This window comes from Salvelinus alpinus, chromosome 1 (genome assembly GCF_045679555.1).
Source record: "Salvelinus alpinus chromosome 1, SLU_Salpinus.1, whole genome shotgun sequence".
Taxonomy (NCBI): domain Eukaryota; kingdom Metazoa; phylum Chordata; class Actinopteri; order Salmoniformes; family Salmonidae; genus Salvelinus; species Salvelinus alpinus.
This window is the reverse complement of record NC_092086.1, coordinates 103,428,261-103,454,848: the sequence shown is the minus strand read 5'-3', so window position 1 is coordinate 103,454,848 and position 26,588 is coordinate 103,428,261. Positions and strand designations below refer to the sequence as shown.

The 26,588-nt window shown below is 44.9% G+C and overlaps 1 protein-coding gene across 1 annotated transcript in view; it reads right to left on the bottom strand.

The window, feature by feature from the left end:
* The window catches only part of LOC139555023 (membrane-associated phosphatidylinositol transfer protein 2-like), an 81,123-nt gene that overhangs the window by 42,725 nt on the left and 11,810 nt on the right, over window positions 1–26,588 (bottom strand). Inside the window, exon 3 of the mRNA XM_071368447.1 lies at window positions 8,998–9,206. Within this exon, the coding sequence (XP_071224548.1) occupies window positions 8,998–9,075 (78 nt within the window). The 5' untranslated portion in view covers window positions 9,076–9,206. The remainder of the gene's footprint in view (window positions 1–8,997; window positions 9,207–26,588) is intronic.

The following is a 26,588-nucleotide window of genomic DNA, read 5'->3' as shown; positions in this document are numbered from 1 at the left end:
AGAGAGAGAGAGAGAGAGAGAGAGAGAGAGAGAGAGAGAGAGAGAGAGAGAGAGAGAGAGAGAGAGAGAGAGAGAGAGAGAGAGAAAGAGAGAGGGAGAGAGAGAGAGAGAGAGAGAGAGAGAGAGAGAGAGAGAGAGAGAGAGAGAGAGAGAGAGAGAGAGAGAGAGAGATCTGGACCTGAGGAGTGCTTCCAGGGCAAAACAGGACAGAAAGTGAGAGATTGATGAAGAGACCAAGGAACTAAGAGTGTGTCTAGGCGGGGTACATCTATTGGCATATATTTGAAAATACTAAAATACACAGATATTGAATATTGAAATACTACATGCATCTGATCCCAGGTCTAACCCTAACCCAGGTTTGGTCTTATAGGGGTAATTGAAATTATGTTTTTTGAAATAGTTTCGGACATTTATATGAAATGATTGGAAAATACATTAAAATACTTCAAGTAGAAATAGCTGATTTGGTCCCATTCTAAAAAAATATTCAAATACACAGAAAAAAAGTTTTTAAATAACAAATAATGAAATACGCATGTATTTGACCCAGGTCTGTCACGTTCCTGACCTGTTTTCTGTTGTTTTGTATGTGTGTGATGGTCAGGGCGTGAGTTTTGGGTGGGCATTCTATGTTGTGTGTTTCTATGTTGGTTTAGGGTTGCCTGGTATGGCTCTTAATTAGAGGCAGGTGTTTTGCGTTCCTCTAATTAAGAGTCATATTTAGGTAGGTTGTTTCACTGTGTTCGTTGTGGGTGGTTGTTACCTGTCTCTGTGTTTGTGTTCTGCACCAGATAGGTCTGTATCGGTTTTGCACGTTTGTTATTTTGTAAGTTGTTTGTAGTGTTCACTTGTTCTTATAATTAAACATGTTGAGCACTGGCTACGCTGCATTTTGGTCCTCTCCTTCACCCCAGGAAGAAAACCTTTACAGAACCACCCACCAAACCAGGACCAAGCAGCGTAGCAACGGGGAGCAGCAGCGGCCCAGTACACAGGACTACTGGACACAGGAGGAATGGTCTTGGGAGATCATGGACGGAAAAGGACCCTGGGGAAGGGTTGGAGAGAATCGCCGCTCTCGGGAGGTGAAGGAGGCAGCCACAGCCCAGGAGCGGTGGATTGAGGAGGCAGCACGTAAGAGAGGCTGGAAGCCCGAGAGGCTCACCCAAAAATTTCTTGGGGGGGGCTAAAGGGGAGTGTGGCGAAGCCGGGTTGGATACCTGAGCCAACTCCCCGGGCTTGCCGTGGAGTGAGAGAGCGTCGTACTGGTCAGACACCGTGTTATGCGGTAAAGCGCACGGTGTCCCCAGTACGCGTGCTTAGCCCAGTGCGGGCTATTCCACCTTGCCGCACTGGGAGGGCTAGGTTGGGCATCGAGCCGAGTGCCATGAAGCCGGCCCAACGTATCTGGTCTCCAGTACGTCTCCTCGGGCCGGCGTACATGGCACCAGCCTTACAGGTGGTGTCCCCGGTTCGCCTGCATAGCACAGTGCGGGCTATTCCACCTCGCCGCACTGGCAGGGCTACGGGGACCATTCAACCTGGTAAGGTTGGGGAGGCTCGGTGCTCAAGAGCACGTGTCCTCCTTCACGGTCCGGTATATCCGGCGCCACCTTCCCACCCCAGCTCAGTACCACCAGTGCCTACACCACGCACCAGGCTTCCAGTGCATCTCCAGAGCCCTGTTCCTCCTCCACGCACTCTCCCTATGGTGCGTGTCTCCAGCCCAGTGCCTCCAGTTCCGGCACGACGCACCAAGCCTCCTGTGCGTCTCCAGAGCCCTGTACGCACTGTTCCTTCTCCCCGCACTCGCCCTGAGGTGCGTGCCCTCAGCCCGGTACCTCCAGTTCCGGTACCACGCACCAGGCCTAGAGTGCGCCACGAGAGTCCAGTGTGCCCTGTTGTTGTTCCCCGCACTAGCCTGAAGGTGCGTGTCCTTAGCCCGGTACCTCCAGTTCCGGTACCACGCACCAGGCCTACAGTGCGTCTCAGCCGGCCAGAGTCTGCCGTCTGCCCAGCGGCGCCTGAACTGCCCGTCTGCCCAGCGGCGCCTGAACTGCCCGTCTGCCCAGCGGCGCCTGAACTGCCCGTCTGCCCAGCGGCGCCTGAACTGCCCGTCTGCCCAGCGGCGTCTGAACTGCCCGTCTGCCCTACGCCGTCTGAACTGTCCGTCTGCCATGAGCCTGCAAAGCCGCCCGTCTGCCATGAGCCTGCAACGCCGCCCGTCTGCCATGAGCCTACAGAGCCGTCCGCCAGACAGGAGCCGCTAGAGCCGTCCGCCAGACAGGAGCCGCTAGAGCCTTCCGCCAGACCGGATCAGCCAGAGCCTTCCGCCAGACCGGATCAGCCAGAGCCTTCCGCCAGACCGGATCAGCCAGAGCCTTCCGCCAGACCGGATCAGCCAGAGCCTTCCCTCAGCCCGGACCTGCCAGAGTCCCTCAGCCCGGACCTGCCAGAGTCCCTCAGCCCGGACCTGCCAGAGTCCCTCAGCCAGGACCTGCCAGAGTCCCTCAGCCAGGACCTGCCAGAGTCCCTCAGCCAGGACCTGCCAGAGTCCCTCAGCCAGGACCTGCCAGAGTCCCTCAGCCAGGACCTGCCAGAGTTCCTCAGCCAGGACCTGCCGCCCCTTATCCCGGTGCTGCCCCTTATCCCGGTGCTGCCCCTTATCCCGGTGCTGCCCCTTCATTTAGGTGGTTTTAGTTGGAGGGTGGTCATTGGGAGGGGGATACAGAAGCGGGGAGTGACTATGGTGGTGTGGGGACAGCGTCCGGAGCCTGAGCCACCACCGTGGTCAGATGCCCACCCAGACCCTCCCCTGGACTTTGTGCTGGTGCGCCCGGCGTTCGCACCTTGAGGGGGGGGTTCTGTCACGTTCCTGACCTGTTTTCTGTTGTTTTGTATGTGTGTGATGGTCAGGGCGTGAGTTTTGGGTGGGCATTCTATGTTGTGTGTTTCTATGTTGGTTTAGGGTTGCCTGGTATGGCTCTTAATTAGAGGCAGGTGTTTTGCGTTCCTCTAATTAAGAGTCATATTTAGGTAGGTTGTTTCACTGTGTTCGTTGTGGGTGGTTGTTACCTGTCTCTGTGTTTGTGTTCTGCACCAGATAGGTCTGTATCGGTTTTGCACGTTTGTTATTTTGTAAGTTGTTTGTAGTGTTCACTTGTTCTTATAATTAAACATGTTGAGCACTGGCTACGCTGCATTTTGGTCCTCTCCTTCACCCCAGGAAGAAAACCTTTACAAGGTCTGCTCCTCTCGTCTTCTCTCCTCGTCTTCTCTTTGAAAAAGGGGGATAGGTGGAAAAAAGCTACATGTTGGAAGCCTACTAGGAATCTGCTTCCACCTGTCATGCAGTTTGACAACAGTAAACTACTGAGATGCACCAAGTCTATTAAATAGTGCTTGTAAGAGTAAAGAAAGACAGAGAAGTGTTGAAAGAGAGAAAACATTGAACAGAGAATCTCAGCTCGAATGTTTTGTGATGAGAGGAAGAGTGAAGCCCAGTCACCAAGGACCAAAAGACAACTAGAAAAATAAGAAATCAACAACAAAAAGAAAAAGGAAAAAGTCTAGGGAGACAAAAGAGAGTTCCTTGGTTACAGAATCTGAGCCTGAGGACATGCGTGGAGGGACGGGGAGGGTCAGCCCGGGGGCAGAAAGAAAAGAAAGGATAACTAAAATGACTGAATGGAAAAGAAAGAAAGAGAATGGGAAGAGAAATGAATGTGTGCAAGTAATGGTGGCAGCAAGCTGTGTTGTGCTGGGAGCTGAGAGGGCTGAGGTCTGATGTAGGGCTGGGAGCTGAGAGGGCTGAGGTCTGATGTAGGGCTGGGAGCTGAGAGGGCTGAGGTCTGATGTAGGGCTGAGATCTGAGAGGGCTGAGGTCTGATGTAGGGCAGGGAGCTGAGAGGGCTGAGGTCTGATGTTGGGCTGGGAGCTGAGAGGGCTGAGGTCTGATGTTGGGCTGGGAGCTGAGAGTGCTGAGGTCTGATGTAGGGCTGGGAGCTGAGAGGGCTGAGGTCTGACTGATGTAGGGCTGGGAGCTGAGAGGGCTGAGGTCTGGTGTTGGGCTGGGAGCTGAGAGTGCTGAGGTCTGATGTAGGGCTGGGAGCTGAGAGGGCTGAGGTCTGATGTAGGGCTGGGAGCTGAGAGGGCTGAGGTCTGATGTAGGGCTGGGATCTGAGAGGGCTGAGGTCTGATGTAGGGCTGGGAGCTGAGAGGGCTGAGGTCTGATGTAGGGCTGGGAGCTGAGAGGGCTGAGGTCTGATGTAGGGCTGGGAGCTGAGAGTGCTGAGGTCTGATGTAGGATGTAGGAAAGGGCAGCAGAGACTCAGAGCATCACAGAATAAGTAATGTATTGGCCTGAATCATTTATATGATACGCCAAGGTTAGCAAACACACACACACACACACCGACACAAACACAAACACATACACACACACAGCAAAAACTCTGGTTATCAAGGTCTACCCTGCAGAGTCCCTTCCAGCCTACTCCAGCCCAAGGAAACCAGGGGTGTTTGGGCCTAGTATGTGACCAATAAGTGGCAGTAATGTATGAATACGTACAAAGGATATACAGTACAGTATATGAAGCACAGTCCACATTGCAGCCCTGCAGTCTTTCACATGGACATACTGAATAGGATCAGCATGAGGTGGCTCTCCTTCCAGCTGCATCATTTGTCCAAGCTTTTCTCCCAGTGTTTTGTCTCTAATTTGGTGTTATGTCATCTCAGTATAGCATACACAAACAGGAAGACACCCTATCCAATCGAAAGGATAACAAAATCAGCAGCATAATGTTGTCATGGAAACACTGTCTGTATCATTGTGACTTCTCCTCATTCTCCATTTCCCTCCATCTCAATGCCTTCCTCTGCCACTCTCTCTCTGTCTTTCTCTCTTTCTCTGCCTCTCTTTCTCTGTCTCAATCTTCCTCTGTGTGTCTATTTCCATCAGTATCTTTCTCTGTCTCTCTGCCAGTCTCTCTTTCTGTTTGTCTTCCCCCAACCCTCCTCCCTCTCTACCTGCTCCCCCAATCCTCCTCCCTCTCTACCTGCTCCCCCAATCCTCCTCCCTCTCTATCTGCTCCCCTCTCCATCTCCTTCCCCCAACCCTCCCCTTTCTCCCTCTCTCTCTCAAGTCATAATTTCTCACTACAAACAATTGATGGCAGACACTGCCATGCTGCTGTTGATGACATTGGCAGCTCAGCTGTGACTCTACCCTGATGGATAGCGAGACGGAGTGTCTGTGGGTAAGGTTTACTACGTTTACATTAACAAAGCATATACTGTATGTTTTTTATTGTCACAGACACCAGATAGGTGCAGTGCTGTTTTACAGGGTCAGCCATAGTAGTACGGTGCCCCTGGAGCAAGTTAGGATTAAGTGTGTTGCTCAAGGGCATATCAACAGATTTTTCATCTTGCCGGCTTGGTTTTTCATCTTGCCGGCGACCTTTTGGTAGGAGCTGCATCAAGTGTTGGTCTAGCAGAATGTGTTTACTCCGTTAGGGGTCACCAGGTGACCTAATCACCCATAATTCTCTAGGATTATGTCCTGGGGTCAAATCACAGTCCTAGGTGAGATTTGCTCTTGAGGAGTAGTAACAGTAACAGAGTTCCGTTACATTCATATTGTCCACAACAACAGCGTGCCAATACTTTTCTCCACTACACCCAGAATTTGGGTGTATTTGTGTGTGTTTGTGTGTGTTTAGTCTCAATAAAACATGGTCCATAAGCATATGGAGAGTCAGCTGGCCTGAGACAGATCACATTAACCTAGTGACCTGAACTATAAGACATGAACTCAACCTGACAGCATGTTATACACACACACATACACAAAAACAAGCAAGAACGCACAAACACACACACAGCTTAACTCACCACCTATTATCCAGGGTCAGTAGGGCTCTTGGGTCACAGGTACAATCTGCTGACTCTGACCTAGACCGCTGTTTTAGGATGATGTTATATCCCATATATGCTACGTGATGCACCGTGTGCAATATGAAGAGTTTTTTTTCAAAATGCTATTTATTAATTTTCAGAAATGTTGGTAAATGAGCTTTTACTGTTAAAAGAAATTATGAAAGAGATTGGTGTGTTTTTTCACTATCTAATCATGGCATGGGGTTGTTCAATGACAGACATGTATTTGTTTAAAATCTATCACTTGATGATTTCATTTCAGAGAGACAAATACTCATGTTTTTTTGCAAAATGCTATATATCCACCTAACTCTCAGAGAAATAAGAAGTATTGCTAGGTTTTACACAGTCAAATGTAACAAATAATTCAATTTTTAACAAAGAGCTCTACAAATGGCACATTTGTGACATTAATATTTAATTATGTATACTGTACCAGTAAAGTTTGGACACACCTACTCATTCAAGGGTTTTTCTTAATTTGTACTATTTTCTACATTGTAGAATAATAGTGAAGACATCAAAACTATAAAATAACACATGGAATCATGTAGTAACCAAAAAAGTATTAAACTAATCAAAATATATTTTAGGTTCTTCAAAGTAGCCACCCTTTGCCTTGATGACAGCTTTGCACACTCTTGGCATTCTCTCAACCAGCATCATAAGAAATGCTTTTCCAGGCCTCCCGGGTGGCGCAGTGGTCTAGAGCACTGCATCGCAGAGCTAGCTGCGCCACCAGAGGCTCTGGGTTCGCACCCAGGCTCTGTCGCAGCCGGCCGCGACCGGGAGGTCCGTGGGGCGACGCACAATTGGCATAGCGTCGTCCGGGTTAGGGAGGGTTTGGCCGGTAGGGATATTCTTGTCTCATCGTGCTCCAGCGACTCCTGTGGCGGGCCGGGTGCAGTGAGCGCTAACCAAGGGGGCCAGGTACACGGTGTTTCCTCTGACACATTGGTGCGGCTGGCTTCCGGGTTGGAGGCGCGCTGTGTTAAGAAGCAGTGCGGCTTGGTTGGGTTGTGCTTCGGAGGACGCATGGCTTTCGACCTTCGTCTCTCCTGAGCCCGTATGGGAGTTGTAGCGATGAGACAAGATAGTAATTACTAGCGATTGGATACCACGAAAATTGGGGAGAAAATGGGATAAAAAACAATAATAATAATAATAAAAAAAAAAAATGCTTTTCCAATAGTCTTGAAGGAGTTCCCACATATGCTGAGCACTTGTTGGCTGCTTTTCCTTCACTCTGCGGTCCAAACAATCTCAATTGGGTTGAGGTCACGTGACTGAGGTGGCCAGGTCATCCGATGCAGCACTCCATCACTCTCCTTCTTGTTCATATAGCCCTTATACAGGCTGGAGGTGTGTTTTGGGTCATTGTCATGTTGAAAAACAAATGATAGTCCCACTAAGCGCAAACCAGATGGGATGGTGTATTGTTGCAGAATGCGGTGGTAGCCATGCTGGTTAAGTGTGCCTTGAATTCTGAATAAATCACTGACAGTGTCACCAGCAAAGCACCCCCAGACCATCACACTTCCTCCTCCATGCTTCACGGTGGAAACCACACATGCAGAGATAATCCATTCACCTACTCTGCGTCTCACAAAGACACGGCAGTTGGAACCAAAAATCTCAAATTTGGACTCATCAGACCAAAGGACAGATTTCCACCAGTTTAATGTCCATTGCTCATGTTTCTTGGCCCTAGCAAGTCTCTTATTCTTATTGGTGTCCTTTAGCAGTGGTTTCTTTGCAGAAATTCGACCATGAAGGCCTGATTCACGCAGTCTCCTCTGAACAGTTGATGTTGAGATGTGTCTGCTACTTGAACTCTGTGAAGCATTTATTTGGGGTGCAATCTGAGGTGCAGTTAACTCTAATGAAGTTATCCTCTGCAGCAGAGTTAACTCTGGGTCTTCCTTTCCTGTGGCGGTCCTCATGAGAGCCAGTTTCATCATAGCTCTTGATGGTTTTTGTGACTGCACTTTGAAACTTTCAAAGTTCTTGACATTTTCCAGATTGACTGACCTTCATGTCTTAAAGTAAGTAAAGCTGTTCTTGCCATAATATGGACTTGGTCTTTTACAAAATAGGGTTATCTTCTGTATACCACCCCTACCTTGTCACAACACAACTGATTGTCTCAAACGCATAAAGAAGGAAAGAAATTCCACTTTTAACAAGGCACACCTGTTAATAATTGAAATGCATTGTAGGTGACTACCTCATGAAGCTGGTTGAGAGAATGCCAAGAGTGTGCAAAGCTGTCATCAAGGCAAAGGGTGGCTACTTTGAAGAATCTCAAATATAAAATATATTTTGATTTGTTTAACACTTTTTTGGTTACTACATGATTCCATATGTGTTATTTCCTGTTTTTGATGTCTTCATTATTATTCTACAATGTAGAAAATAGTAAAAATAAAGAAAAACCCTGGAATGATTAGGTGTGGCCAAACTTTTGAATGGTACTGTATATATATTTTTTAATTCAATACAGTAATTTGAGATCTGTATGTGAAACATTTATATTTTACATTTTAGTCATTTAGCAGATGCTCTTACCTAGAGCAACTTACAGTAAGTGCATTCATCTTAAGATAGCTAGGTGAGACGATCACATGTCACAGTCAAATACACAGGATACCAACATTCCATTCCAGCTAAACAACGGATATATAGCATTTTGTAAAAAAAACAAAACATTTTCATACACATCTAAAATCTATTACTTAAAAATCTGTGAACAGATATATTTTACACACACATGAAGGTGCTCATAAGCAATCATTTCTGATGAAAAGACACAAATGTGAAAAATTTGTGGATATACACTGTAGTGTTTTGGAAATAAACTCTTCATATGTTGTATTGCATGCTGTGTGTTAGCCATGCTATGCTAGGTAATGTATTCTGCCTGCTGTGTGTTAGCCATGCTATGCTAGGTAATGTATTCTGTATGATGCACGTTAGCCATGCAATGCTATGCTACATACATGTATTCCGTGTGTTGTATTTCAGTATGTATGCTAGCCAGTAGCCACCCACCTGGATCATGTAGAGCTGGGCGATGCGGTACTCATCCACGCTCATAGGCATGGGGATCCGGTACTCCTTGATCAGCATGGTAGCTAGGTGGTGGGGTGACACAGGAGGGAGGGGGGGGGGGGGGGGGGCAGAGGGTCGTCTCAACGAGCCGCTCTACCCAAGCAGCAGCAGCATCAAACAGCCGGGATGGAACACATTACGGTTTAGACCTGTAGGTGAACAGAAGAGACACATACCTGAGTTAACACAGGGTGAGAGGAAACGCGTATCATGTAATACTTGATTGGGTCAAGTCAAGGTGGTGAGAATGATCAGTAGTCTTAGAAGATGTCTGTGTGATGACACACACGCATGCAAGGGTAAGACTATGAAGACTACAACAAAAACAACTTCCCTGAACCAACACTTGCTCTTGACTCCCCCCTTTAAAGATCTGACTTTGCTGATAGCTACTTTTTTGAGGAAAGTGTATTCACTATGCCTGTGATATGTAGCTGTCCCACCTAGCTACCTTAAGATGAATGCACTAACCACAAGTCTCTCTGGATAAGAGCATCTGCTAAATAAATAAAATGTAAAAAACTGTACTGCTAATCTTCACAAGAGAAATTTACATCATAAGTGAATACAAAACTGAATAACATATTTTACTTAATTAGGCAAGTCAGTTAAGAACAAATTCTTAATTTCAATGACTGCCTCGGAACAGACATTGCCTTGTACAGGAGCAGAACAACAGATTTTTACCTTGTCAGCTCAGGGATTTGATCTTGCAACCTTTTGGTTCCTAGTCCAATGCTCTAACCACTAGGCTACTTGACTCCCCATATAAATGCTTAATCCAGTCAAGACAACACTTCTTCTCCAAATCCTGTGTGTGTATGTCCTCAGTCAACGTTCAGCCCTGCACCAGATATATCAAAACCTTTACTTACATTTAATATATTATTTATTACAAGTCATTACACGCTATATCCAGGTACATCCAACGTTCCAGCAACTTCCCAGTAACGTCCAAACTAAATCCCAAAAAGTCAAAGTCCCTATTCACTGTAGAGTCAGTCTGCTAACAACGTGATTCCACCATCGGCAAGTCCCAGGCATCAAGCATAAACACTCAGTCAACATCCAACCAATCCAATCAAAGTAATGCCAAAGCAAAGTCCAAACAACGTTTCCTCCAGTGGACAGTAGAAGTCTGATCAAGCGACAAGGCAGCATGACAACACACACACACACAGACACAGACAGACAGACTGACAGGGACGAGTTTAGTACGTCACATGACTGAGGGAGCTTAGTGTAAGAGGGATTAAATACGCAGCATCACACAACTCTGTCTTATTTTTTATTTTACAGGGACAGTGCACATTAATCAACATTAATATTACAGTAATGCAACATCCATGTAAATGTGTCAGGGTTACCCAAGAGCTCATTTGCACCTGTAGTCCCTGGGCAGGTAAGTGCTGCCCAGGGACTACAGCCACAATGCAAATACAAATACTCTCTAAAAACAATACAAAATCAAATATTTCTCTGTCTCTATTTCGCTTCCCTCTGCCCCCCCCCCTATCTCCTTCCCCCAACCCTCCCCTTTCTCCCTCTCTCTCTCAAATCATAATTTCTCACTACAAACAATTGATGGCAGACACTGCCATGCTGCTGTTGATGACATTGGCAGCTCAGCTGTGACGCTACCCTGATGGATAGCGAGACGGAGTGTGTGTGGGTAAGGTTTACTACGTTTACATTAACAAAGCATATACTGTATGTTTTTTATTGTCACAGACACCAGATAGGTGCAGTGTTGTTTTACAGGGTCAGCCATAGTAGTACGGTGCCCCTGGAGCAAGTTAGGATTAAGTGTGTTGCTCAAGGGCATATCAACAGATTTTTCATCTTGTCGGCTTGGTTTTTCAAAACGGCGACCTTTTGGTAGGAGCTGCATCAAGTGTTGGTCTAGCAGAATGTGTTTACTCCGTTAGGGGTCACCAGGTGACCTAATCACCCATAATCCTCTAGGATTATGTCCTGGGGTCAAATCACTGTCCTAGGTGAGATTTGCTCTTGAGGAGTAGTAACAGTAACAGAGTTCCGTTACATTCATATTGTCCACAACAACAGCGTGCCAATACTTTTCTCCACTACACCCAGAATTTGGGTGTATTTGTGTGTGTGTGTGAGAGAGAAAGGAGGGAGGGAATAAGAGGGAGGGAATAAGAGGGAGACATGGAAGAGAGGGGGTGGAAGGCTGCCCGAGGGGGAGAGCATGTATGGGAGGACCTAGACAGACAGAGAGAGATAGAGAGATAGAGATAGATAGGGAGGGAGAGAGAGAGAGAGGTATAGAACTAGAGAAAGGGAGAGAGAAAAAGAAAGAAAGAAAGAAAGAAAGAAAGAGAGAAAGAGAGTAGAGTTAAACAGGTGGTCTGGGATTAAGACTGGGTGTATAGAGCATTCTGGGTACTAAGAATGTGAGAGAGTACGTCAATGGCTTAAAATTATTGCTGTCCAAAGAATGCATCAGCCTTTGTCGTTGGCTTAACAGGATTCGCCCCTCCCCATGATTGTTTCATGTCATTGGCTTATAACGATTCCACGGCCCAACAATGTGATACGTCAATGGTTTAAAATGATTCCTATTACAGTTAATTATGAGAGCTGCTGCTCTAACGTAGGTTAAATGTGATAACACACACACACACAAACACACAGCTTCACACACACACACACGCACACTATTATATTTTGTCAATAAGAGCTGGTGCATGACGTATAATATTAAAAAAGTCTCAAGGTATTGCTCACCTGAGGTTGAGTACCTCATGATAAGCTGTAGACCACACTATCTACCAAGAGAGTTCTCGTCTATATTATTCGTAGCTGTCTATTTAACACCACAGAACGATGCTGGCACTAAGACTGCACTCAACGAGCTGTATAAGGCCATAAGCAAACAAGAAAATGCTCATCCAGAAGCGGCGCTCCTAGTGGACGGGGACTTTAATGCAGGCAAACTTAATTCTGTTTACCTCATTTCTACCAACATGTCACACGTGCAACCAGAGGGGAAAAAAACTCTAGACCACCTTTACTCCACACACAGAGACACATACAAAGCTCTCCCTCGCCCTCCTTTTGGCAAACCTGACCATAATTCTATCCTCCAGATTCAGGCTTACAAGCAAAAACTAAAGCAGGAAGTACCAATGACTCGCGCAATAGGGAAGTGGTCAGATGATGCGGATGCTACGCAACAGGATTGTTTTGCTAGCACAGACTAGGATATGTTCCGGGATTCATCTAATGGCATACCCCCTCAGTCACCAGCTTCATCAATAAGTGCATCGACAACGTCGTCCCCACAGTGACCGTACGTACATATCCCAACCAGAAGCGATGGATTACAGGTAACATCTGCATCGAGCTAAAGGCTAGATCTGTCGCTTTCAAGGAGTAGGAGACTAATTCGGACGCTTATAAGAAATCCTGCTATGCCCTCAGACGAACCATCAAACAGGAAAAGTATCAATACAGGACTAAGATTGAATCCTACTACACCGGCTCTGATGCTCGTCAGATGTGGCAGGGCTTGCAAACTATTACGGACTACAAAGGGAAACCCAACCGTGAGCTGCCCAGGGACAGGAGCCTACCAGACGAGCTAAATGCCTTTTATGCTCACTTCGAGGCAAGCAACACTGAAGCATGCATGAGAGCACCAGCTGTTCTGGATGACTGTGTGATCACGCTCTCCATAGCCAATGTGAGCAAGACCCTTAAACAGGTCAACATTCACAAAGCCGCGGAGTCAGACGGATTACCAGGACGTGTACTCAAAGGATGCGTAGACCGACTAGCAAGTGTCTTCACTGACATTTCAACCTCTCCCTGACCGAGTCTGTAATACCTACATGTTTCAAGCAGACCACCATAGTCCCTGTGCCCAAGGAAGCGAAGGTTACCCGCCTAAATGATTACCGCCGCGTAGTACTCACGTCGGCAGCCATGAAGTGCTTTGAAAGGCTGGTCATGGCTCACATCAACAGCATCCTCCCGGATACCCTAGACCTACTCCAATTCACATACCACCCCAACAGACGCACAGATGACGCAATCTCAATCGCACTCAACACTGCCTTTTCCAACCTGGACAAAAGGAACACCTATGTGAGAATGCAGTTCATTGACTACAGCTCAACGTTCAACACCATAGTGCCCACAAAGCTCATCACTAAGCTAAGGGAGCTTAACACCTCCCTCTGCAACTGGATCCTGGACTTCCTGACGGGCCGCCCCAGGTGGTAAGGGTAGGCAACAACACATCTGCCACGCTGATCCTCAACATGGGGGCCCTTCAGTGGTGTTCACCCAAGACTGTGTGGCAAACACGACCTGGGTTGCAAAGGGTCGGAAACTTTCCGGTAAATGTCTGGAATTTTTCCGAAACTGTTTTATGGGAATTTGGGGAATTTTGCACAGTGCACTCTTCCATCACATGTACAGCTGATTCTCAAGATCTTGCACACAAATGAGATGCTATTGAGCCCACACTACTACACTGTCGGAACCAAGGACTACATGCTTTCTGGTAAGTTTTTATTACAATTTTTTATTTTTTATTTAACCTTTCTTTAACTAGGCAAGTCAGTTAAAAACAAATTCTTATTTACAATGACAGCCTAGGAACAGTGGGTTAACAGACTTGTTCAGGGGCAGAACAACATATTTTTACCTTGTTAGCTCAGGGATTTGAGCCACCTACCTCTCAGTTACTGACCCAATGCTCTAACCACTAGGCTACCTGCCACCCCGATACTGGGGGGGGGTTAATATATATTATATGACATACATGATTTCTTGAACAGTAGCCTACAGAAAAGTGTGTTAAATCATTTCTAACTTGTTAACATTTTCTGCTAGTTAGTTTTTGCAACCATGTGGGTTTTTGCTTGTTTGAGCCTGCTAAAGCAAGCAGGCTCAAGTGTTAATTCACCTGTTTCCATACATATTTAATTTGAAAACATTTATCTTACGAAGGAGTTGTTTAATCTAACTGCTTAACTATTTATCTGTACATGGAATTGTATTTGGTTTTTTTTTACTCATTTTTTCTAATCTTTACAGGAAAATGCCACGGGCACTATCTGATGTGTGGAGACATTTCACTGCAGGCAATGTAGAAGGAAAAGCTGTGTACATTTGCAAATACTGTGCCAAATCATATGTGAAGAATGCAACAAAGATGCAGAATCATCTGGCCAAGTGCATAAAGTTCCCTCAGCACTCACAACAATAAAGGTTAAACCTCTGACAAAAGTCCCTCTACTTCTATTTGAGGTGAAAATGATGAATCAGACACCTTATCGACAGCAACAGCTCATGGTCCTTCTGGAATCAGGAGTTTTTTTGACTTAATGGAGGAACGTAGTCAGAGAATGAAACTGGTTCATCTCATGCTCACAGGCAATGTGTATTGGAAGGGATTTCTGAATGTTCTTCACCCAGCATACACACCTCCAAACAGACTTGCTTTATCTACTCATTTGCTGGATGCAAAGTTCAACAGAGTTCAAGTGAAGGTCAAGCAAATCATAGAGAAAGAAGACTGTATTGCAATCATCTCTGATGGGTGGTCGAATGTTTGCGGGCAAGGAATAATTAACTACATCTCCACCCCTCAACCAGTATTCTACAAGAGCACAGACACAAGGGACAATAGACACACCGGTCTCTACATTGCAGATGAGCTGAAGGCAGTCATCAATTACCTTGGACCACAGAAGGTATTTGCACTGGTGACAGACAATGCTGCGAACATGAAGGCTGCTTGGTCTAAAGTGGAGGGGTCCTACCCTCACATCATACCCATTGGCTGTGCTGCTCATGCATTGAATCTGCTCCTCAAGGACATCATGGCACTGAAAACAATGGATACACTCTACAAGAGAGCCAAGGAAATGGTTAGGTATGTGAAGGTTCATAGAGTTATAGCAGCAATCTACCTCACCAAGCAAAGTGAGAAGAATAAGAGCACCACATTGAAGCTGCCCAGCAACACCCGTTGGGGTGGTGTTATCATCATGTTTGACAGCCTCCTGGAGGGGAAGGAGTCTCTCCAAGAAATGGCCATATCAGAGTCTGCCGATATGGACAGCCCCATCAAGAGGATCCTCCTGGATGATGTATTTTGGGAGAGAGTGGGAAGCAGCCTGAAACTCCTGAAACCTATAGCAGTAGCCATTGCACGGATTGAGGGAGATAATGCCATCCTGTCTGATGTTCAGACTCTGCTTGCAGATGTAAGAGAATAAATCCATACTGCCCTGCCCACTTCACTGTTGCTCCAAGCAGAGGAAACTGCAGTTCTGAAATACATCAAAAAGTGTGAAGACTTCTGCCTGAAGCCCATAAACGCCCCAGCGTACATGTTGGACCCAAGTATGCTGGCAAGAGCATCCTGTCTGGTGCAGAGATCAACAAAGCCTATGGTGTCATCACTACCGTGTCTCGCCACCTTGGCCTGGATGAGGGCAAGGTTCTTGGCAGTCTGGCGAAGTACACTTCCAAGCAAGGGCTTTGGGATGGAGATGCAATATGGCAGTCGTGCCAACATATCTCATCAGCCACCTGTTGGAAATGGATTTTATGGATCTGAGGCTCTTTTCACTGTTGCCTCCATCATCCTTCAAATCCCACCATCAGGCGCGTCAGAGCGCAACTGGTCCTTCTTTGGGAACACACACACCAAAGCACACAACAGGCTGACCAATACAAGGGCTGAAAAATTGGTGGCCATCCGGGCAAATTTTTGGGCTTTTTGAGCCTGACAACAAGCCATCCTCAACAAGGTTGGAAAGTGACAGTGAAGATGAGGCCTCAGAGTCTGATGTTCAAGAGGTGGACATTGAGGAGGTCCAGGGAGAAGACATGGAAGACTGAGAGGAAGACAACCAAAGCTTTAGTTTCTAGACCATCATTTTACAGATGTATGTTGGAAACGTTTTTGGGAGTTGCGATGGATCATTGGGGATCATTCAATATTCCCTTTCTTTTGTTGTTCAGTGAAATTATCCCATGTGAAGAGTCAACTCACTTACTTAAAGTTCAATTCGTAACTAAATCGTTTTTTAAAATATCTATTGGAAGGATTTAATCATTTGCTATTATGTGTAACGGCTGTCGTCTTCCTCGTCTGAGGAGGATAAGTTTGGTAGCGTGGTAATTGTTCATCTTACTTTAATAAAGGTGAACACTCAAAATACAAAACAACAAAAGTGACAACCGAAACAGTTCTATCTGGTGCAGACACACAAAGACTGAAAACAACCACCCACAAAACCCAACACAAAACAGGCTACCTAAATATGGTTCCCAATCAGGGACAACGATTGACAGCTGCCTCTGATTGAGAACCATATCAGGCCAAACACAGAAATTGCAAAACATAGAAATACAAACATAGACTGCCCACCCCAACTCACGCCCTGACCATACTAAATAAAGACAAAACAAAGGAAATAAAGGTGACATTATGTCTACTTATGATAAGGTAAAATGTTTATGTTTCTGTCTCCATATGATATGGTAAATATGTCCCATACAAAAAACATCTACATTTAAATGGTATTAATATGAATTTGCATATATTTCCGTTAATTCCCATATATTCCCGTTTATTCCCATATATTCCTGTTAATTCCCACGGAAAGTTTCCACCTCTGAATATTCCCCAAAAATTGCAACCCTAAACAAAACTCCAACACCATCATTAAGTTTGCTGACGACACAACAGCGGTGGGCCTGATCACTGACAACGATGAGACAGCTTATAGAGAGGAGGTCAGAGACCTGGCAGTGTGGTGCCAGGACAACAACCTCTCCCTCAATGTGAGCAAGACAAAGGAGCTGATCGTGGACTATAGGAAAAGGTGGGCCGAACAGGCCCCCATTAACATCAATGGGGCTGTATTGGAGCAGGTCGAGAGTTTCAAGTTCCTTGGTGTCCACATCACCAACGAACTATCATGGTCCAAAAACACCAAGACAGTCATGAAGAGGGCACAACAACACCTTTTCCACCTCAGAAGACTGAAAAGATTTGGCATGGATCCCCAGATCCTCAAAAAGTTCTACAGCTGCACCATCGAGAGCATCCTGAACGGTTGCATCACCGCCTGGTATGGCAACTGCTCTGCATCTGATCGTAAGGCGCTACAGAGGGTAGTGCGTACTAGAGGTCGACCGATTAATCGGAATGGCCGATTAATTAGGGCCGATTTCAAGTTTTCATAACAATCGGTAATCGGCATTTTTGGACACCGATCATGGCCGATTACATTGCACTCCACGAGGAGACTGCGTGGCAGGCTGACTACCTGTTATGCGAGTGCAGCAAGGAGCCAAGGTAAGGTGCTAGCTAGCATTAAACGTATCTTATAAAAAACAATCAATCTTAACATAATCGCTAGTTAACTACACATGGTTGATGATATTACTAGTTTATCTAGCTTGTCCTGCGTTGCATATAATCGATGCGGTGCCTGTTAATGTATCATTGAATCACAGCCTACTTCGCCAAACGGGTGATTTAACAAGCGCATTCGCAAAAAAAGCACTGTCGTTGCACCAATGTGTACCTAACCATAAACATCAACGCCTTTCTAAAAATCAATAAACAAGTATATATTTTTAAACCTGCATATTTAGTTAATATTGCCTGCTAACATGAATTTCTTTTAAACTAGGGAAATTGTGTCACTTCTCTTGCATTCTGTGCAACAGAGTCAGGGTATATGCAGCAGTTTGGGCCACCTGGCTCGTTGCGAACTGTGTGAAGACTATTTCTTCCTAACAAAGACAGCCAACTTCGCCAAACTGGGATCATTTAACAAAAGCGCATTTGCGAAAAAAAGCATAATCGTTGCACGAATGTACCTAAACATAAACATCAATGCCTTTCTTAAAATCAAAACACAGAAGTATATATTTTTAAACCTGCATATTTAGTTAAAAGAAATTCATGTTAGCAGGCAATATTAAACTAGGTCAATTGTGTCACTTCTCTTGCGTTCATTGCACGCAGAGTCAGGGTATATGCAACAGTTTGGCTCGTTGCGAACTAATTTGCCAGAATTTTACGTAATTATGACATAACATTGAAGGTTGTGCAATGTAACAGGAATATTTAGACTTATGGATGCCACCCGTTAGATAAAATATGGAACGGTTCTGTATTTCACTGAAAGAATAAACGTTTTATTTTCGAAATGATAGTTTCCGGATTTGACCATATTAATGACTTAAGGCTCGTATTTCTGTGTGTTATTATGTTATAATTAAGTCTATGATTTGATATTTGATAGAGCAGTCTGACTGAGCGGTGGTAGGCAACAGCAGGCTCGTAAGCATTCATTCAAACAGCACTTTCGTGCGTTTGCCAGCAGCTCTTCGCAATGCTTCAAGTATTGCGCTGTTTATGACTTCAAGCCTATCAACTCCCGAGATTAGGCTGGTGTAACCGATGTGAAATGGCTAGCTAGTTAGCGGGGTGCGCGCTAAAAGCGTTTCAAACGTCACTCGCTCTGAGACTTGAAGTAGTTATTCCCCTTGCTCTGCAAGGGCCGCGGCTTTTGTGGAGCGATGGGTAACGATGCTTCGAGGGTGGCTGTCGTCGATGTGTTCCTGGTTTGAGTCCAGGTAGGAGAGGGACGGAAGCTATACTGTTACACTGGCAATACTAAAGTGCCTATAAGAACATCCAATAGTCAAAGGTATATGAAATACAAATGGTACAGAGAGAAATAGTCCTATAATTCTCATTTTAAAAGGAACCACCAGCTTTCATATGTTCTCATGTTCTGAGCAAGGAACTTAAACGTTAGCTTTTTTACATGGCACATATTGCACTTTTACTTTCTTCTCCAACACTTTGTTTTTGCATTATTTAAACCAAATTGAACATGTTTCATTATTTATTTGAGGCTAAATTGATTTGAATGATGTATTATATTAAGTTAAAATAAAAGTGTTCATTCAGTATTGTTGTAATTGTCATTATTACAAACAAATAAATAAATACATAAAAAAAAAATTAAAAAACGCTGATTAATCGGTATCGGCTTTTTTTGGTCCTCCAATAATCAGTATCGGCATTGAAAAATCATAATCGGTCAACCTCTAGTGCGTACAGCCCAGTACATCACTGGGGCCAAGCTTCCTGCCATCCAGGACCTACAGTATATACTGTACTAGGCAGCGTCAGATGAAGGCCTAAAAAAAGTAAAAGACTCCAGTCACCCAAGTCATAGACTGTTCTCCCCCGCATGGCAAGCGGTACCAGAGAGCCCAAGTCTAGGACCAAAAGGCTCCCTAACAGTTTCTACCCCCCCCCCCCCCCCCCCTTGTTTGTACACTGCTGCTACTCGATGTTTATTATCACTTTACCCCTACCTCGACTAACCCTAACCCTGCACATTGATACCCCCCTGTATAAAGCCTCGTTATTGTTATTGTTTAAATTTTTTACTTTAGTTTATTACTAAATATTTTCTTAACTATTTATTGAACTGCATTGTTGGTTAAGGGCTTGTAAGTAAGCATTTCACGGTAAGGTTTACACCTGTTGTATTCAGCGCATGTAGCAAATACAATTTGATTTGATATTACTGGACCAGAAGCAGGAAAAGCCAAACTGTGATGTATTATAGTCAGTCTGCAGTAATTAGCTGGAGCCGGGCCAGTTCCATTCCATCCTCTATTCCAACAAATGTAGGAGGGACTTTGTCGCCAGCTGGTTCCCTCAGCAACTGTCTGTCCAGTCCTCTCCCTGTATTTGACTCCCCGTGGGGTCTGAGGTGGCAGAGCTCCAGACTGGTGATTACTTTGGGGATGTCCACTACTAGGTCCAGCTGAGAGTGCTGCTGCCCAGTCTGAACAATAAAACCTTTCCTAGGGGCCTGCTTCTACATCTGCATTGCTTGCTGTTTGGGGATTTAGGCTGGGTTTCTGTATAGCACTTTGTGAAATCGGCTGATGTAAAAAGGGCTATATAAATAAATACATTTGATTGATTGATTGATTGTATGGGGGTTTGTCTTTCACACTGGAGCAAGCTATATCAGCTAAATGTACTGGACACCTCCCATCCATTCTACTCAGACGATGTGTCTATTGTAGCCTATTAGAATGTCTTTTCCGGAGTGAGAGCACCACTTCACAAGACTCTGAGTCTATTATTCCATCCTGTGGACACAGTCAGGGTGCGGGACCATACTGCCATACAATGTCAAAAACATCTAAACATCCAAATCTAATTAAAAAATGAAGAATCTGAAGGAGGGTATTCAGTACAGTAGGGACCAGTGATGTCTCTATGATTACCATCACATCACAAGCCTCCATTCCACCGAATCATATGGCTGCTGCCCTCCTGAAGCCCTGCAGGCAGACAGACACACAGACAGACATGCCAGGCTTTTATCAATATGTTGTTTTTAACAGCGTCAATCAATACAGGCTTCAGTGGCAGGATCAACAACAACAGCATAAACAACAACCACAGGATCAACAACAACAACAACAGGATCAACAATAACAAAAACTACTGCAGAGCACAGTACACACATTCAGATTCAACAAATTCAGGTTCAGTAAAACGTACAATACAGTAGCTAACCTAACCTAGCTAAGTCGAGGTTCTAGGATGAAGAATGAATGTGATAATATGGTGTATGGCTACGCACTACGACTAGTACTCCACTCACTCCACCTGTTTCCCCTAAACCAGCTATACTCCAGGGCTTCATCCCAACAGTCTACACAGGCATCCTCTCCTTCATCTGCATCAGAGATACAATAACATACAAACACATACACATACACTGACACAGTCCAGAACAAAAGCAGGTCTAATGCTGATATAGAAGAGCGTTCTCAAAACAAGGCGTTTTACCTTTCAGAAGCAGAACGACACTTAGACAGCTTGTCATAACCAGCAGATCCAATCTACGGTGACTGAAGGGTCATCTCATCTCCCCGCTCTCGACAGCCCCATCAGCCAGAAAGCCTGCCACACTGACATCCCTACAGTATCACCATCAATGACTGGCCTTAGTCTGGTTATGATGTTGTTGTTATTGTTGTTGTGTTGGTCTGTGGTCTCATCAGCTGTGATGTGGCTAAGGCAGCATGAGAGGAGCGCTTGGTGTGAAAACAGCCATCAGAGAAAGAAAAAAAACAGAAGACATCGATTCGCTCGCTCTTCATCTTTTCACCTACCACCTTTTTCTCCTTTCCTCCCTTTGTCTCCACCTCCTCTGGAGCTAGGAAGCCCAGTTACCATGGAGATGCACGAGGCTGTGATGTGATTGGTCGGTGTTGTTATGATGCATCGAGTCCGAGGGACGGCCCACTGGTTAATCAACGCTACTGCACTCCTTCATTCCTCTCTCTCCCTCTTTCTTTCTCTATCTTTCTCACCCCACTTCTCCCTTTTCCTCCCTCTCACTATTATCGTCTCTCTTTCTCATCCATCCTCTCTTCACTGTGAATGTTTATCTCTTGCCTGCTCTCCATATTTGTGCTGCCATCTCTTGTTACATGGTAAATGTATTCATAAGACTGGATATATGTGTTGTTCGCTGATCTAAACTGATCCAAATCCTTTACGGATTCAAATCCTTTACGGATTCAAATCCTTTACGGATCCAAATCCTTTACTGATTCAAATCTTTTACTGATTCAAATCCTTTACTGATTCAAATCTTTTACTGATTCAAATCTTTTACTGATTCAAATCCTTTACTGATTCAAATCCTTTACTGATTCAAATCTTTTACTGATTCAAATCCTTTACTGATTCAAATCCTTTACTGATTCAAATCCTTTACTGATTCAAGTGCCACAGTCACAGTCTCACACACACACACGCACTAGCACGCACACACAGAGATCCACACGTAAAACAAAAGCAAGTTAGAATTCCTAAAAAACAGAGGCACACTGTACAGGCTTTCAAAAACCTATTCATGACTGCAGAGGTCAGTTTGGAATAGGGTGAAGATATGCAAAACATACTGTAGCCTAAGTACACAGTACCAAATGACTTCCCACCTGCAGGGTGTCATAAAAAAACCATGTACTGTACCTATAATATTATTTGTCCCTGGCCTGGTGTTGTATTGCATACTGTATTTTGAATGAGCATAACTTGAATCACAACATGGGTCTTTCACTTTGACTACCAAATCACTGATCCATGCATTCATTATCATAAGTCACACCAAACACCAACCAGTGATCCCACCCTAGACATTGTAAATGCTGTTTTAGAAATGCTTATTATCATGATTTCAAATGTGTATAGATTGTTATACATGTTCTAATGGAATTCTAATGTCTCAATGTATCAGATGTTTGAATGTGTATGTCTGTTTTTCTTGCCAGACATGACATGTCAAGAAAGGACTGACAGACGAGTTGGCTAAAGCACAACCAGATCTGGCAACCTGGCTAGGAGGGAAGAAGGAAACCAGAGATTGGAGAAGAGACTTCTCATTCATAACAGCAGCCAACTGTAGGATCTCTCTCTCCATTTAGCAGACACTTTAATCCAAAGCGATTTAAAGTCATGCATACATTTTATGTTTGGTTGGCCCCGGGAATCAAACTCACAATCCTTGCATTGCAAGCGCCATGCACTACCTATTGAGTCATACAGGACCACGAGGCTGTGGTGATGGACAGACGCGCTCTCAAAATGAAATGGCTTACTGACAGGTCCTCCACCAAGTGGACACACACACACACAGTCATTCACTGTTTATCCAGCCATCGGCAGAGCAGAGCCTGGTTAACCCAATCAGCCAGGCAGCCTGAACAGTCAACTGTAATATCCAGAGTTCAGGTCCATCCTGAACAGTCAAATCAAATCAAACTTTATTTGTCACATGCACCAAATACAACAAGTGTAGACCTTACCATGAAATGCTTACTTACAAGCCCTTAACCAACAGTGCAGTTCAAGAAGAGTAAAGAAAATATTTACCAAATAGACTGAAGTAAACAATAATAATAAAAAGTAACACAATAAGAATAACAATAACAAGGCTACGTAGGTGTTCCTTTTGTCCAGGTGGGAAAGGGCAGTGTGGAGTGCGATTGAGATTGCGTCATCTGTGCGTCTGTTGGGGTGGTATGCGAATTGGAGTAGGTCTAGGGTGTCTGGAAGGATACTGGTGATGTGAGCCATGACCAGCCTTTCAAAAGCACTTCATGGCTACCGACGTGAGTGCTATGGGACGGTAATCATTTAGGCAGGTAACCTTCGCTTCCTTGGGCACAGGGACTATGTTGGTCTGCTTGAAACATGTAGGTATTACTGACTCGGTCAGGGAGAGGTTGAAAATGTCAGTGAAGACACTTGACAGTTGGTCCGTGCATGCTTTGAGTACACGTTCTGGTAATCCTTCTGGCTCCGTGGCTTTGTGAATGTTGACCTGTTTAAAGGTTTTGTTCACATCGGCTACCGAGAGCGTTATCACACAGTCATCCAGAACAGCTGGTGCTCTCGTGCATGCTTCAGTGTTGCTTGCCTCGAAGCAAGCATAAAAGGAATTTAGCTTGTCTGATAAGCTTGCTTCACTGGGCAGCTCGCATCTGGGTTTCCCTTTGTAGTCCGTAATAGTTTTCAAGCCCTGCCACATCCGTCGAGCGTCAGAGCCGGTGTAGTAGGATTCAATCTTAATCCTGTATTGATGCTTTGCTTGTTTGATGGTTCGTCTGAGGGCATAGCGGGATTTCTTATAAGCGTCCGGATTAGTCTCCCACTCCTTGAAAGCGACAGCTCTAGCCTTTAGCTCGATGCAGATGTTGCATGTAATCCATGGCTTCTGATTGGGATATGTATGTACGGTCACTGTGGGGACAACGTCGTCGATGCACTTATTGACGAAGCCGATGACTGAGGTGGTGTACTCCTGAATGCCATTGGATGAATCCCGGAACATATTCCAGTCTGTGCTAGCAAAACAGACCTATAGTGTAGCATCCACGTCATCTGACCACTTTCGTATTGAGCGAGTCACTGGTACTTCCTGCTTTAGTTTTTGCTCGTAAGCAGGAATCAGGAGGATAGAACTGTGATCAGATTTGCCAAATGGAGGGCGGGGGAGAGCTTTGTATGCATCTCTGTGTGTGGAGTAAAGGTGGTCTAGGATTTTTTCCCCTCTAGTTGCACATGTGACATGCTGGTAAAAATGTGGTAAAACGGATTTAAGTTTGTGTGCATTAAAGTCCCCGGCCACTAGGAGCGCCGCTTCTGAGTGAGGATTTTCTTCTTTGCTTATGACCTTATAGAGTTGGTTGAGAGCGGTCTTAGTGCCAGCTTCGTTCTGTGGTGGTAAATAGACAGCTACGAATAATATAGATGAGAACTCTCTTGGTAGATAGTGTGGTCTACAGCGTATCATAAGCTACTCTACCTCAGGCGAGCAATACCTCAAGACTTCTTTAATATTAGACATTGTGCACCAGCTGTTATTGACAAATAGACACACCCACCACCCCTCGTCTTACCAGACGTAGCTTCTCTGTCCTGCCGGTGCATGGAAAATCCCGCCAGCTCTATATTGTCCGTATCATCGTTCAGCCACGTCTCAGTGAAACATAAGATGTTACAGTTTTTAATGTCCCGTTGGTAGGATCATCTTAATCGTAGGTCATCAATTTTATTTTCCAATGATTGCACGTTAGCAAGAAGAACGGGCGGCAGTGGGAGTTTACCTGCTCGCCTACGGATTCTCAGAAGGCAGGCTGATCTGCGGCCCCTTTTCCTGCATCTTTTCTTCAAGCAAATTACGGGGATCTGGGCCTGTTCCAGTGAAAGCAGTATATCCTTTTCGCCAGACTCATTAAAGGAAAAAGTTTCTTCCAGTCCGTGGTGAGTAATCGCTGTTCTGATGTCCAGAAATTATTTTCAGTCATAAGAAACGGTAACAAAATAAGTTAAAAAATAAGTTACCCAAAATGCAAAAACACTAACAAAATAGCACAATTGGTTGGTAGAATTAAAACGTCAGCCATGTTCTTTGACGCCATCTTCATGTTATCTACTGTAACATCCAGAGTTCAGGTCCTTCCTGAACAGTCTACTGTAATATCCGGAGTTCAGGTCCACCCTGAATAGTCTACTGTAACATCCAGAGCTCAGGTCCTTCCTGAACAGTCTACTGTAACATCCAGAGCTCAGGTCCTTCCTAAACAGTCTACTATAACATCCAGAGTTCAGGTCCTTCCTGAATAGTCTACTGTAATATCCAGAGTTCAGGTCCTTCCTGAATAGTCTACTGTAATATCCAGAGTTCAGGTCCTTCCTGAATAGTCTACTGTAACATCCAGAGTTCAGGTCCTTCCTGAATAGTCTACTGTAACATCCAGAGCTCAGGTCCTTCCTGAACAGTTTACTGTAACATCCTGAGCTCAGGTCCTTCCTGAACAGTCTACTGTAACATCCAGAGTTCAGGTCCTTCCTGAACAGTCTACTGTAACATCCTGAGCTCAGGTCTTTCCTGAACAGTCTACTGTAACATCCAGAGTTCAGGTCCATCCTGAACAGTCTACTGTAACATCCAGAGTTCAGGTTCTTCCTGAACAGTCTACTGTAACATCCTGAGCTCAGGTCCTTCCTGAACAGTCTACTGTAACAGCCTGAGCTCAGGTCCTTCCTGAACAGTCTACTGTAACATCCTGAACTCAGGTCCTTCCTGAACAGTCTACTGTAACAGCCTGAGCTCAGGTCCTTCCTGAACAGTCTACTGTAACATCCTGAACTCAGGTCCTTCCTGAACAGTCTACTGTAACATCCTGAGCTCAGGTCCTTCCTGAACAGTCTACTGTAACAGCCTGAGCTCAGGTCCTTCCTGAACAGTCTACTGTAACATCCTGAACTCAGGTCCTTCCTGAACAGTCTACTGTAACATCCTGAACTCAGGTCCTTCCTGAACAGTCTACTGTAACATCCTGAGCTCAGGTCCAGATCACAGAGGCTGTGATGTTCTAGGCCTGAGTCTGTCTCCTTTTGAATCACTCTGCACGTGTACCACTCTCCCAATGTAATGTCACCACCATCTGCTTGTTGATAAGGCAAAGGTTTGAATGTTTCCAATAAAGGAATGTGCTAATACTCAAATCAAATCAAATTGTATTGGTCACATCCACATAGTTAGCAGATGTTATTGTGGGTGTAGCGAAATGCTTGTGTTCCTAGCTCCAACAGTGCAGTAGTATTTAACAATTCACAACGATACACACAAATCTAAAAGTAAAATAATGGAATTAAGAAATATATAAATATTAGGACAAGCAATGTTGGAGTGGCATTGACTAAAATACAGTAGAATAGAATACAGTATATACATATGAAATGAGTAAAGCAGTATGTAAACATTATTAAAGTGACTAGTGTTCCATTATTAAAGTGGCCAGTGATTCCATGTCTATGTACATAGGGCAGCCTCTAAGGTGCAGGGTTGAGTAAGCGGGTGGTAGCCAGCTAGTCACAAGTGTCCAGCTCTAACAGGCTAACTGTA